Below are 12,468 nucleotides of genomic sequence, written 5' to 3'. Positions count from 1 at the left end.
GAACCGTGGGCAGGGAATAGAAACCTGTGTCTCCAGAGCAAGGGAGCACTGATACTCACGGTCATTGCTGAAGTCATCCACCAGTATGATTTCCTGGATCAGATTCATAGGAGTGCGGTTCAGTACGCTGTGAGGCGGAAGGATGGGAGATAATTAGGACTTCTAGCAGCTAAACGTATGCACTAACCCGAGCTTTAAATAGACACCACTGCATTTGAGGAATGAAAACTGGGAGCAACCAAAGGGCTTGTGCAGTCATGCCGCTCCCCTGTGCACCCCTGGGATACAGCCCTGCTTTCCCCTAGTGAATGCCACTGCACCCACCCAGCACCCAGACAGAAACCCAGGAGTCCTCCTCAGCGATATCCCGAGACCCCACACCGAGTCAGTGACCAAGACTTGCTGGTCCCGCTAGAAAAGGTCGCTCAAACCACTTCCACCTCTTCCACTTCTGTCCCGGTTCAACCTCTCTTGCCGGATTTTTTGCAGCAGCCGTGACCTGCCCGGGCTGTCCTCTGGGGGCCTCCAGAGTGAGCTTTCTGAAGCCCGGAGCTGACGTCTCATTGTGCGACTTTCCTCACCAATGCAAACAAGTTAAGTTGACAAAACCTTCACTGTCTAGACCCAAATCCTCAGCACGCTCTTCACTGTCTGGAGACGGACCCCATTTCCAGCCTCCTCTCGCCTAGGGCCCTTATCGGGTGACATCCTGCTGGTTTGTAACCGAGAGCTGGGTCTGCCACACTGCCATGGCCTGATATGCCCCTTCTCTGTCGCAAGGACCAGTTCAACGTACTTCCTCCCCTAAGAGCTTTCCAGCTACTCAGTGAGAATGGATGGCGTCGGCTTCCTGAGGCTTCTATCATGCCTAACTCTGAGGGTTGGTTTTTGCTGGCCCCTCTGGGCAGAAAGGTCAAGTTTAGCCCAGGGGTCAGGGTCCTTGTCAGTACTGTGTTGCCAGAAGTCAGCTCAGAGCCATGGCCCGCCATTCCCTCCAGGGATGTGTACTGCACACCTACTATGTGCTCAGCATTGCATTGGGTATACGAGGAACAGAGGGAACGTCAGCTCTGCCTGCCAGATGCTCAGAGTCTAGGAGCTATTTACTACAAGCTGTGTGATCTTGGGCAAGTTACCTTACTGCTCTGTGCAGTAAGTGGCCCCATCTGTAAAATGGGGATAAGAACAGTAGTACCTTTTTCACAGGGCCGCTGGGAGAATTCAAGAGAAAATGTTTCTAGAGCATTTAGCACAAAGTCTGGCTCGGAATAGTTGTCTGGCACTATTTTTGTGCGGCAGGAACAATTCTGGGATTGACTTCATGTGCTGGTGTGTGCTGCCGATGTGCACTCACAGGGCAAGGCTGGATTTCTGGGTTCCCTCAGGGTGTCGGGCCGTATTCCACTTCTGAACACCCCAAACCACGCAGTTCCTCAGACACCCTTGGGGCCACACCACCCACTGGGGGGTGCCCATGGCCTGGTGCGTGTTGGGGAGGGGGTTCAGCTGGTGCTGGGGGGGGGGGCACTGTGTGAGTCCCTCCTCTCAGGAGGGCCAATCTGAGCCCTGTTTCTGGTGAGCTGCCCTGTCTAAGCAGGATGCAGAGACTCTCCAGGAGGAGAACTTTGCCTGGAGCTACTTTTATTTATGTAGCCTTAATTCTCACCATGGCAACTGGTAGAAGGTGAGACAGCAACCCCGACTCCAAGCCCTGAGCTGGCTGTTGGGAGGTGGGGACATGGAGGGGCAGGAGGTGGTGGGAGGAGACCCTTACCACACAGGATCAATTGACAGTCCCAAAGAAAACACACGCCAACCCAACGACCAGTCTCCTGTTCAGACAGGGAAGAGGGGGAGGGAGGCAGAAAGAGGGGGAAAACCTGCTTGAAGAATACCCTCTAATGAGGTTTGATTAAGGCTGCAGCTTCTTCACGTGATTCCCCCCAAATCCCTGCCGGCTCTTTGAAATTCAAGAGTTCTCTTCTGTGAACATCAAAAGGTAAATCGCATGCAGCTCTGGGCTGGTTGAACTGAGAGATGATTAGCGAATAAAAAATGTCCAGGGTTTAAAAAAGAAAAAAAAAAAACCAGAAATCGTCAGCAGTAAGTGCTAATTAGACCATTTCCTGGTAACACCTGGCTTGTTTTTTGCTCCCCTAATCAGAGCAATTGGAGTGATAGCGGGGGCTCCGTGAACGTGGCCCTGGATTGGGAGAGCCTGAGGTGGCAGGTGCTCTGGGCTCCTGGGGTGGCTGGTGGAGAAAGGTCAAGTCTAGCCCAGGGGCTCGGCCTGGCCCAGCTGGTCCCCCAGGGGCGCGCTTTCTGAACCACCGCTGCCATTCCCACCACCCAGACCCTGCTTGCTCCATCCCTGGAGAGCTGTGCTCTCCCCAGTCCGTCCGCCAGGAGGCTTCACCAGCCCCTCTGCCACCAAGCCAACTGTCCCTTTCCTCCAGCTTAGGAAAAGCCCATCCCCCACTACGGCGTTCCATGCCCTTTCCACACAGCCTCTGAATGGGAGTGAGTGCTCACCTCACTGGCAGGCCCAGATCACACCCTGCCTGGGAATTATTCTAGAACTGAGTCTCCTACACACGGCTCACTTCTCTGCCAGAGGGCAGCTAGGCAGAGAGCAACTACCTACACCTTCCACAATCTGCCTGCCGAGCCCTGACGGCGGGGGCCCCCACGGAGCACCCTGGGAGGCGGCGGGCACGGCGGTGTGAACGGCGTGGGAGGCCGGGCGGCCCCCAGCATTTCCTAGCTGTGCCATCCTGAACAAGACGCCAGGCCGCTCCCAGCCTTCGTTTTCATCTGTAATTACATTTTCCTTGTAAAGGCAGGCGATATTAATACTTGACCTACTTCACAGGCTCTTGTGCCTTATGAAATGAGGAAATGTATTTGAAATTGCTTTGTGAACTCTACAGTGCTGTATGCAGGCAGGGTTTCTCCAACGTTCCCTAAATGCCAGTGGGATGAAGACCTGAGGCGGGCTGACCGTTGAGTCTGGACCTTCTGGAGTCAGGCTGACTTGGGTTCAAGTACTAGAGCTACATATCCACCATTTGCTGGCTTGAGAGCTTCAGTAGGTACTGAGTCTCCAGCACCACAACTTCCTCGGCTGCCTGAAAGGTGCTCAGCATGGAGCGTGGCCCAGGGGCTGCTTTCAGAATCCAGGTTATTGATAATAATGATGATCCTGGTTCTCGAAGTGTGACCCCAGGGCAAGCAGCATCTGTGCTGCCTGGGCACTTATTAGAAATGCGAACGCCCGGGCCCCACGCCAGACGCACTGCGTTAGAATACCTGGGGATGGGACCCTCCAGGGGATTCTGATGCCTGCTCAAGTTTGAGAGCCCCTGCGTAACAACACTGCTGCGTCCCCGGGCGGGAGAGCATCAGGACCCCTGCCACTGTCCATTGTACAGGACCGCTCTGTGCCAGGCCCTGCCTGAACCCACTCACTCTTCTCCACCATCGTGTGAGACAGTTATTACCGGTAGCTCTTGTTTTGCAGAAACGGAAACTGAGGCAGAGAGGTACAGGAGCTTGCCCAGGGCCACCCAGTTGGTATGAGCAGAGCGGGCAAATCTGGCCCCGTGTCTCTTTTCTTATCCACCTTAACCTAAGAAGTTGTTCCCTCTAAATCCAGAGTTTTACCAAAAAAGAAAAAAAAAAGCAACAGTAAGGAGATTCAGGGTATAATCATGCATGCTCCAGAGCCCCCACAGTCAGTGTCGGGTGGAAGGACACTCCAAAAGGAAGGGGACAGCTCTGGGTCTCACATATACACAGGGACCCAGTGCAATACCAGATAAAGATAAACCATTCCTTGGGGCTTGCTTCTGTCTCCTTAAGAAAAGAAGTCCCCTCACTGATCTGGGTTGTGACTCTCCCTGCCCCCATCACCCGCCCCCATCATGCCTCTGCCTAGCTCTGAGTACCTTCATGTACACCCTCCCAGCCCCCAGCCCTCACCCAGCTAACTCAGGAACTCAGGGGGCCAGAGAGCGAGGGCAGGGATGGGCAGAGGGGAGAAGGTTTAGTCAAGTGCTGGGGGGAGGGAGGGGGAGGAGAGGGTACATTCAGTCCTCCCCTTGAGCGTCTTTCCCTTGTGAGAGCCTGGCAGCAGAACCATCAGAATTCTAGAACATTAAAGATGAAAGATACTTTAGAGAAGATCCTTTCACTGATGACAAAGCGAGATAGGAAGAGCTCCTCATTCAGTCCTGTCTCAGTGGCTGGTGATTTATTTGTGCATGAAGATAGGGAATGGAAGGAAGAGAATCCCAAGGCAAATAATACCTGGCCATGGAAACTTCTAGAAGTAATCTTCCTTGCTTCCCCCCTCCCCTAAAATTCACTTCCACCGTGCTTATGATATAAAAGCCTGTCTGTTCACACAGTTCTACCCTCATTCTGCTGTTTTCATATATCACACTTGGGTGTTATATCAGAAGTTCCTCAGAAGCAGGAAATAGGTCCATGGGCTCTCCTGGCAAAGTGCCCAGGAGTTTGGTGTGTGGTCTGGCACTTCATGGGTGTCTACTGAAAAGTATGGTGCTGATGCGCTGGTCCTAAGCCCTCTTTCAGAACACAGGGCACCAGGGCCTCGGGGGCAGTGCTCATCAGGCTGGTGGACAGAGGCAGTGGGTTACACCCTTAGCTGCCTCCCAACCACCCCCCCTGAGCCAGAAACCTGAGTCTTGGCTCCTGTGCTTCCTAGCCCGGTGGCCTTGGGCTTCTGTTCACGTCAGGCACCCCTGACTTCAAAAGTTCCAGTTCCGGATGGGACTCCGACTGGACTGAGGCATAAGGTGTTCTGGAGACCATAAAGCCCAGCATACATTTAAAATACTAATGATATTATTATAAAGTATCATTATTACTATTGTAAAAGAGCAGCGAGAAGAAAAGAAAAACTGTGTCTTAGAGCTGAAAGGGAGGAGTCTACAGGGAGCACCTCAAGTGACCTTGAGAATATAATAGGGAACGATGGGGAGCCTGGGAGCCCCACAGGATAACACCCCCAAATGTTCCAGGTAATGTCTTCTTGTGGGAAATGTGGTAGAACTGGAAACATGAGGGATATTTTCATCTCCATCCTTACAGATGTGGTCAGTGATCTGCCCAAGTCACACGGCCAGGAAGCAGTAGGGGAAGGACTTACTTGACCCCAGGTCTTGTGACCCCAGGTACCCAACAGCCTCTTTTGAGAGCTCGTTCACCGTGCAGATATGGAGATAGCTAATGCTGCTCAAGCACCGACTCTATGCCCGCCACAGTTCTCGGTCCCTTGTCTAACCCAAAGCAACACTATGCGGTAGCTATGGTTATTATTCCCATTTTCTTGATCAGGCAACTGAGCCACAGGGAGCTTTGGTAAGGGGTGAATAAGATGCAGTCTTGCCCTAAAGGAGTTCACTGAAGATTACACCTGGGAAAAATGTATTAAGTGCTAGAGTAGGGATTTGTAGTAAGAAGTCCAGAGGAAGGCTCTAATGGTGTGTGTGCGTGCGTGTGCGTGTGCGTGTGCGTGTGCATATGTGCGTGTGTTAAGGGGTGGAGGTGTGTGGTGTCAGAGGACTCCTAGAAAGAAGAAGAGAGGCCAGCCTGGAAGGTGAGGACTCCTGCTGATCCCAGTGCCCTCGTGGAAACATCTGGCAGACGTAGTTTGTTCCAGAAACCCTGCCTACCCTGCCCAAGCAGACCGTGATGGCCATGGGGCTGTGGTCTGGTGTTTTCAAAGTAGTCACCTTTGTTCCACCATGTCCCTGCTCAGCCCAGAGGCTGAGAAACAACATTTCTCCCTTCACCAGAAAAGACTCAGGTAAATCGGATCACCCCATACCCCTGTTCCCCCCCATATGCCCGCACTGGTTTACAAATCGGAAAGGTACTTTGTTAGTCTACTGCGAGACTCACAGTGACTCCTGACAGTGACTCAGGACATTTTCTGGTCAAGAGCTGAAGCCTTGTTGGGAAACCAAATGCAAACCTGGGGGCCTGGGGGGCGAATACAGAAGCCAGGGCAGAAAAGGCAAGCAGCTAGCCGAAGGAAGCAGCCAGGCGGTTGCCAAGGACATCTGGGCAGCAGACAGAGTTGCCCCTGTAGACAGGGGGAAACAACACATACTCGGGCAGTTCCCTCCTTGTATTTCTATGGGATGCACTGACCCTGCAAGGCAGACATTCATCGTAAGTGACAGGTGGCACCGAAGACTTGGTGCCCGCCATCAGGGCGAGCCTGTCGCTGACTCCCTCCCATCACCCGGAGATTCCCTACCTGCCCACAGCCAGGCACAGGAAGGTGTGGCTTAGTGATGGAAATGACAAGAGATTTCACCTGTTTGGTCATCCTCTCCTTGGCCCTCCCTCTCTGTGGGATCAGGTGGCCATGCGATGCGCTGCCTTCCAGATAGGGATGGGCCATGTGTCCCAGGGGCATGGAGGTATCGCAGACACTTTATCCCAGGGCCGACCCTAACACCTCTATCAGGGATGCTGAACACCACCACCATCCACAGCCTTGCCTATAGAGGCTGCTAAGAACTGAAGTCAGAGTGCAAGGGTTTGAACCCTGCTTCACCACTGTTAGCTGAGCAACAGTGGGCTTTGATTCAGTACTTCCAAGTCTCAGTTTTCTCAGCTGCAGAGTGGGTACAGCAGTGGCCTCCCACCTCCCCAACGGACAGCATGAGCCGAGGCACGTCTGCACACAGGGGACCTCATGATCAATGGCTGCCATTACCACCTTCGAAGATGCCAATGCTGCTGGAGACTTGAAAGAGGAAGGGGGGCCGGATGGTGTTGGGGGGAGGGTGGGCATGGGGAGAGGACTCCAGAGTTATGGGAGGGACATGGCATGGGGAAGGGAGGCAAAACAACCAGGGCCAGGTCTCCAAGGCCCTGTCTGTGCTCTGAGGGCAGTTTGCTGGGAGCTGGCGCTGGGGCTTTTGCAGGTCACAGATTCATGCAGTCCACAGGCCAAGGTAAGGATGCACCTGTTACAGCAAGAGCGGACCCAGACTAGGAGCTGAGGGTGGGTGGAGAGGTGGAGTGGGATTGAGGCTGCAACAGAAGATACGCAGTGGGGAAAGCAAATATCAGCACTGCCCTCAAGCTGCTCTGCCGTGTGCTGCGGCTCCTGGCCACATGGAGGCTGTGGAGAGGCGTGGACTGGGACTTGCAGTGCCTGGCAGACCCAGGTTCTAATCCCAGCCCAATGCTGGGGTGGGGTATTTACTCAGCGTCACCCCTCGGCTCCCTTGTCAGCTGTGGAAGTTAGAGCTCATGTTCCAGAGACAGTCTAGCACGATGGTTAAGGGCGAGAGCTCCAGATCCTCTGTGGCTGCCACCGACCTCCAAGTTACTGACCACCTGGGGCCTCTGGCTATCCCCCTATAAAATGGGGTAAGAGCCGCCCTCACAGGAGGACGAAGAGCGACAGAATGGATGCATAACATGTATCAGACAGCACCTCCATGGAGTGGGACATGCCTGACATTCTTATCACAGGGCCAGCCTGCCAGTGAGCAGACCCCATCTTCCCAAGGGCTGGGCCTCGAAGGGCTGATGGATGGATGGGGGAGGCTGTCTTACCTGCGGATGGTTCTGAGCAGGGTGGAGCGGGCCTCGTTGTGGAAGGTGATGATGATGCTGGTCGGGGGCAGGTCCGCACAGTACACCAGCAGGGTGCACCTGGGGAAGGAAAGACAGGAGCACAAGTAAGACCTTTGGGGGCAAAAGAGATCTAAAGGGCTGGCACCAAGGGGCCAGGTGACTGGCGGTCGCCCGTATAGACAGATGGCTGGCATCTGGGAGGACTGACCTGGTTGCACGGTGCAGATTAAGACCCCAGGGCAGGAAAGTTCCCAGAATGACTGAAGTTCAATTTCCTACCACCTCAGGGGAACTTGGGCTCGCATCCAAATTAAGTGAACGTGCAGAACAGAAATGTGGGATTTCTCGCGTGCCCGAATTCATGCATGGAGGTTCCTGGTAGCCACACAAAGCCACCCCAGGTCCTGGGCTCTGCTCCCCGGTCTGTGTCCATCCCGGACAGAGCCCCCACCGTGTCCTCAGCCGGCAGCTCCAGTTGACTGCACCAGGCTGACCCCTCACCTCCTGCCACACACAAACATGGAAATCTGGTGTGTTTAACAAGGCAGAGCCCTAAAACCCTGGCACAGAGACAATAAAACCCCATCTTAAAAAAGCATTCATTTCCACGTGTCCAGGATCATTTCGTATGACAATTACATCTGGGGTAATTTCAATTTAATACCTCGCTGCAAGTGAAAATTGTAGCCCGCAGCCCGAAAATTACTATAATAATGAAAATAAACCCACCAAGTGATGCCGGTGCCACCAGGGACTATCCCTGGGTAAGTGCTTCCTCCTGTTTGTCGCTCTTTCGGGGGCTGTCCAATTACGGGGAGTGGTATTAAATGAGGAAGTAAATAACAGACATTTGGTGAGTCAAACATGTCTTCATTTTCCAATTTCGTCCTAGGCTCAGGGCTTTGCATTTGGGGTCCAGAGATCCAAGGATGGACTCCCAGGGGACCGTGAACCCCCTGAAATTGTTTGCAAAGTCGGGTAGGCAAAGGTGCGGGTTGTAGCTTTCACTAGATTCTCAAAGAAGTCTGTGGCCGAAGACGCTTAATCTCGGTCCTAGGCCAGAGAGCCTGATGCCCCTGTGGCCTCCCTGATATGTGAACACGTTCCTCCAAGAGCAAACCCTAAACAGAACAGAGAAGGCTGGGCTCTTGTGCTCAGGGCCTGAGCAGATCTGGGTTTGGGTCACCCACCAGGAGCCAAGAATTGGGAAAGGAAGGCTCCAGGGAAAGAGACAGTGAAAAGGTAAGTCATGGCCTTTAGGCCTTCTCCTGCGGCTTCCAGAGAGACAACCCCTTACCACATCACGTGAGCTGTACCTACTAAGAAAACCCCCTGGAATTCACCCCTTCTCTGTCATCCCTGTGGGCCCGGCTCTGAGAGTCCTGCACCTTCTGTCCCTGCCAGTCACGTCCTGTGTGCCACACAGCTCCGCCCATGCCTTCCTCTGGCTTGAAGCCCTCAGTGGCTCCTGTTGCAAAAAGTCCAAACTCCCGACACAGCCCTCAAGACCTTCCACATTTGCAGCTCCCTATGTTGGCAGAACTCTCCACCACCACTCGCACTAAGACTTCTGCATGGAGCAAAGTCCTTCCTCCCTTCTTCATCTAATGAGACCCTACTCATCCTTTGAGACCCTGAGCAATTTTCCCTTCTGCTGTGAAGGTGTTCCACACTCCCCCAGATAGGTAGTGACTTGTTCTTCGTGTACATGTCTCTCTTCTAGAGCTTCCTGATGGGACTGTCTCCCTCACTTGACTATGAGTTCCTCTAGGAAAGGACCCTTGTCTATCTCCATGGCCCTAGAACAAGAGTTAAGTATACTAGATGCCCATTCATGGGGAAAGGGAGAAAGAAATTCAGGAAATGCATTTCTAGGTCAACTGATGACTTAACCTTTGATGTATTTCAAAGGTGTGGCAGCCAGCCTCCCAGAAGGCTTCCAGGAACTCTCACCTACAGGTCCTCATGCCTTGTGTAGTTCTATCCCCCTCACTGAATCAGGGCTAGCTCCTATGACCAGCAGAATATGAGTGACAGTGGGTGACTTCCAAGGCTAAATCACCAAAGCACTGCCACCTGGAGGGAAGCCAGCTGCCGAGGACGTTCAGGCAGCTCGGCGGAGAGATGCCTGCGTGCAGAGGAACTGAGGCCTCTTGCCCACAGCCGGCACCAGCTTGCCAGCCATGTGAACGAGCACCCTGGAAGTGAATCCGCCAGCTCCGGTCAAGCCTATAGATGACAGAAGCTTCAGCAGCTCTAAGCCAGAACCGCCCAGCCAGGATGCTCCCGATTCCTGGCCCACAAAGACTATGAAGGTACGCCACACTTCCTACTGTTTTTAGGCTGCTAAGTTTGGGAGGGGGGTGGTTTATTTATGCATTTGTTAGCTATCATGAAAAGAGAAGGAAAATGCCGCGACTTGGTCCGCCGATGAGAAGAGCCCTTGACGTGGCCTATGTTTGTATACAGAGCTGAGTTTAAATTGGGAGCAACAAGGAAGGAAGAGAGCAGGCGGCTGGTTGAGGTGGACATGGTGGGGGGCCCTCGGTTGCTGTACTGCAGGGTCCGTGAGGGCACAGAGAGGATGGAGATACCCAGGCAGAGGGGGAGGAGGCAGTGAGCATGGGCAGCACCGAAAGGAATGAGGTGGATGTCAGGGAGCAGAAGAATAACCGTCTGTCTTCTGCAGGAAGCTAACAGAGCTGAGAGCTTCGCAGGACCTCCTTGTCTCCATCAGAGATGGGGAGAAAGAGAGAGACCGAACCAAGTGACTCAGAAGGCCACTACTGCCAGGGCTGTGCCAAGGGTCAGGTGCTAGGCACTGCCCTAGGGATGGCTTTCCCTTCCGCAGCCTGGGAGGCAAGGGGGCCCCAAACCCTAGCTTTCGTGATGTAAGTTATTTAAGGGCAACTTGGTGCGGGAGGGTGGTAGTGGGAACAGCTGCTCAGAGAGCTTTTGGGGACAGAGACCCTTTCTCTTGCCTTGGCGACATCCAGCCCAGAGGCAGGCATGTTCATGTGCGACAGCCCAGCAGTATGGACACACACAATGCTTGGAGGGCAGAGAGGCAGGCATCACTCTCCCCGGCTGGTGAAGTCTTCATGGAGCTGGAGGATGAGGTAGGGACGGACCGAGGGACATGGGGTATGGTGTCCCAGTCCCAGCATGATTCTGGACCCGCAGACTGAGTGCTGAGTGAGACAGGTCATAGAATACTGGCCTGGGGGTCATATGCTACTGACCAACTGTGGAACTGTGAGCAAACCCCTTCCTCCCCAGTCTGCTGTCTACTCATCTGTAAGACAGGTTGGACCCCAGGTCCTCCTGCTTAAGGTCCCCCCAGCATCAGTAATCAGAAGCTGTGATTGTCGCTGACAGTGAATAAAACACAGTTAATCTGAAAGACCGTCAAAAAGATCATTTTCAGCTTAGGCTCAGCTGTGTTGCTGGACATCGAATTTTCTTTTCTGAACTGTTTCCTTATCTGGAAAGTGGAGACAATGATTTTTTAACTTGTAGCGATCCCCCCCCCCCAGATTATCACTATGTTGTTAGGTAACAGTCCATGCTTGACAAAACGGTAACTATCATTATTTTCAACGTCAAGTTCAAATGTGCGGACGGCTCCTCCCATGGGGTAGTTCTGTCCTGTCTGACAGAGGGAGAGGGGCGCTGGGAGGCAAGAGGGGGCGAGAGAACAAAGAATTAGCATCAACGTTAGAGAGAGGAACCTGGGCTGTGATGTCAATGTGAATCCTGGATCTGCCGAAAACTGGCTGTGTGCCCTTGGGCACATCATTTGCCTTCTCAGAGCCCCAATTTGTCACCTATACAATGCAGACAAATACCTCCCTTGCAGGCTTGTCGTGAAGACCCCAGGCTGCACATGTTTAACAGATGCTGAGAAGATGGTAGCTAGAATTATCATGACTACAGTGGCTGAACCCACCTCATTGCACTGGTCCGCGCTTATGGACCAGAACCTTGAACTCATGGTTCAGAAAAGGAAGGGGCCTTGGAGACGAGCCAGTTCAACCTCTTAAACTGGGCAGAACTTGGTGGTGTGCCAGGCATTGGTGGGAGCCTGGGCTGTTGTGTTCCTGGACCTCACTCCCCTCCAGCCTCCTGTGTCTGCAGGATACAGGACAGGGGCTCCTCTCTAGGTGGGGCAGGAATCCCCTAAGCGCCCCAGCATGCACAACCCAGGGAGGGTAGGCAGCAGGGCAGAGCCTCACAACATGATGGCACGGGCAGCCTAGCCTGGCTCAGGGGACTTCAAGGCATCTTCCTTCTGCCCCTGGTCGCAGCACATCCACTGTCTCATCTGACCCTCGCAACAGCATCTGAGAACCTCCACTCCACGCAAGAGGAAAACGGGGGCTCAGGCTCTCCCTCAAGGCCACACACCTGGTGAGGGATTCAGAAGAGCTGAACCCGGGTCCCGTGACTTTTAACTGCGATTTGTCTCTAGCGTCCTGCAGCCCCGCTTAGGGACAAGCACTAGGCACCGGCAGCAGCAAGGCAGAGAGGCTGAGAAAAATCCTTCAAACTGGACGCTGTGTGGAGAGTCAGCTCAGATGGCGGGCTCTTTGGGAGAGGGATCTAAAAGATTAATCAAACAGCAAGATCTATCAGGGACACCAGAGGAATGTCAAAAGCTGCAATGCTAAGATCTGGTACCCACAGACAGACAGGAAAGCTTGTTTATAATTTATTAAAGATTCAGGGGTTTTACTGGAGGGAAGAGCGAGTGAGCCGGAAAGATCTGGGCGGGGGTAGAGCCGGGAGGAAGGGCGGCCCGTGCTGTGTGGGGAGACTGACGCCAGCCCGCCCGCCCGGGCT

At 53.6% G+C, this 12,468-nt stretch overlaps 1 protein-coding gene across 2 annotated transcripts in view; it reads right to left on the bottom strand.

Moving 5' to 3' along the window:
• The window catches only part of GALNT14 (polypeptide N-acetylgalactosaminyltransferase 14), a 208,032-nt gene that overhangs the window by 42,245 nt on the left and 153,319 nt on the right, over nucleotides 1-12,468 (bottom strand). For both annotated transcript variants that reach the window (XM_030311359.1, XM_030311361.1), the window contains exons 3-4: nucleotides 7,606-7,704; nucleotides 60-127 (exon numbers count right to left, since the gene is read on the bottom strand). In XM_030311359.1, the coding sequence (XP_030167219.1) occupies nucleotides 60-127; nucleotides 7,606-7,704 (167 nt within the window). The remainder of the gene's footprint in view (nucleotides 1-59; nucleotides 128-7,605; nucleotides 7,705-12,468) is intronic.

This window comes from Lynx canadensis, chromosome A3 (genome assembly GCF_007474595.2).
Source record: "Lynx canadensis isolate LIC74 chromosome A3, mLynCan4.pri.v2, whole genome shotgun sequence".
NCBI lineage: Eukaryota > Metazoa > Chordata > Mammalia > Carnivora > Felidae > Lynx > Lynx canadensis.
This window is presented reverse-complemented; position numbering and strand designations above follow the sequence as displayed.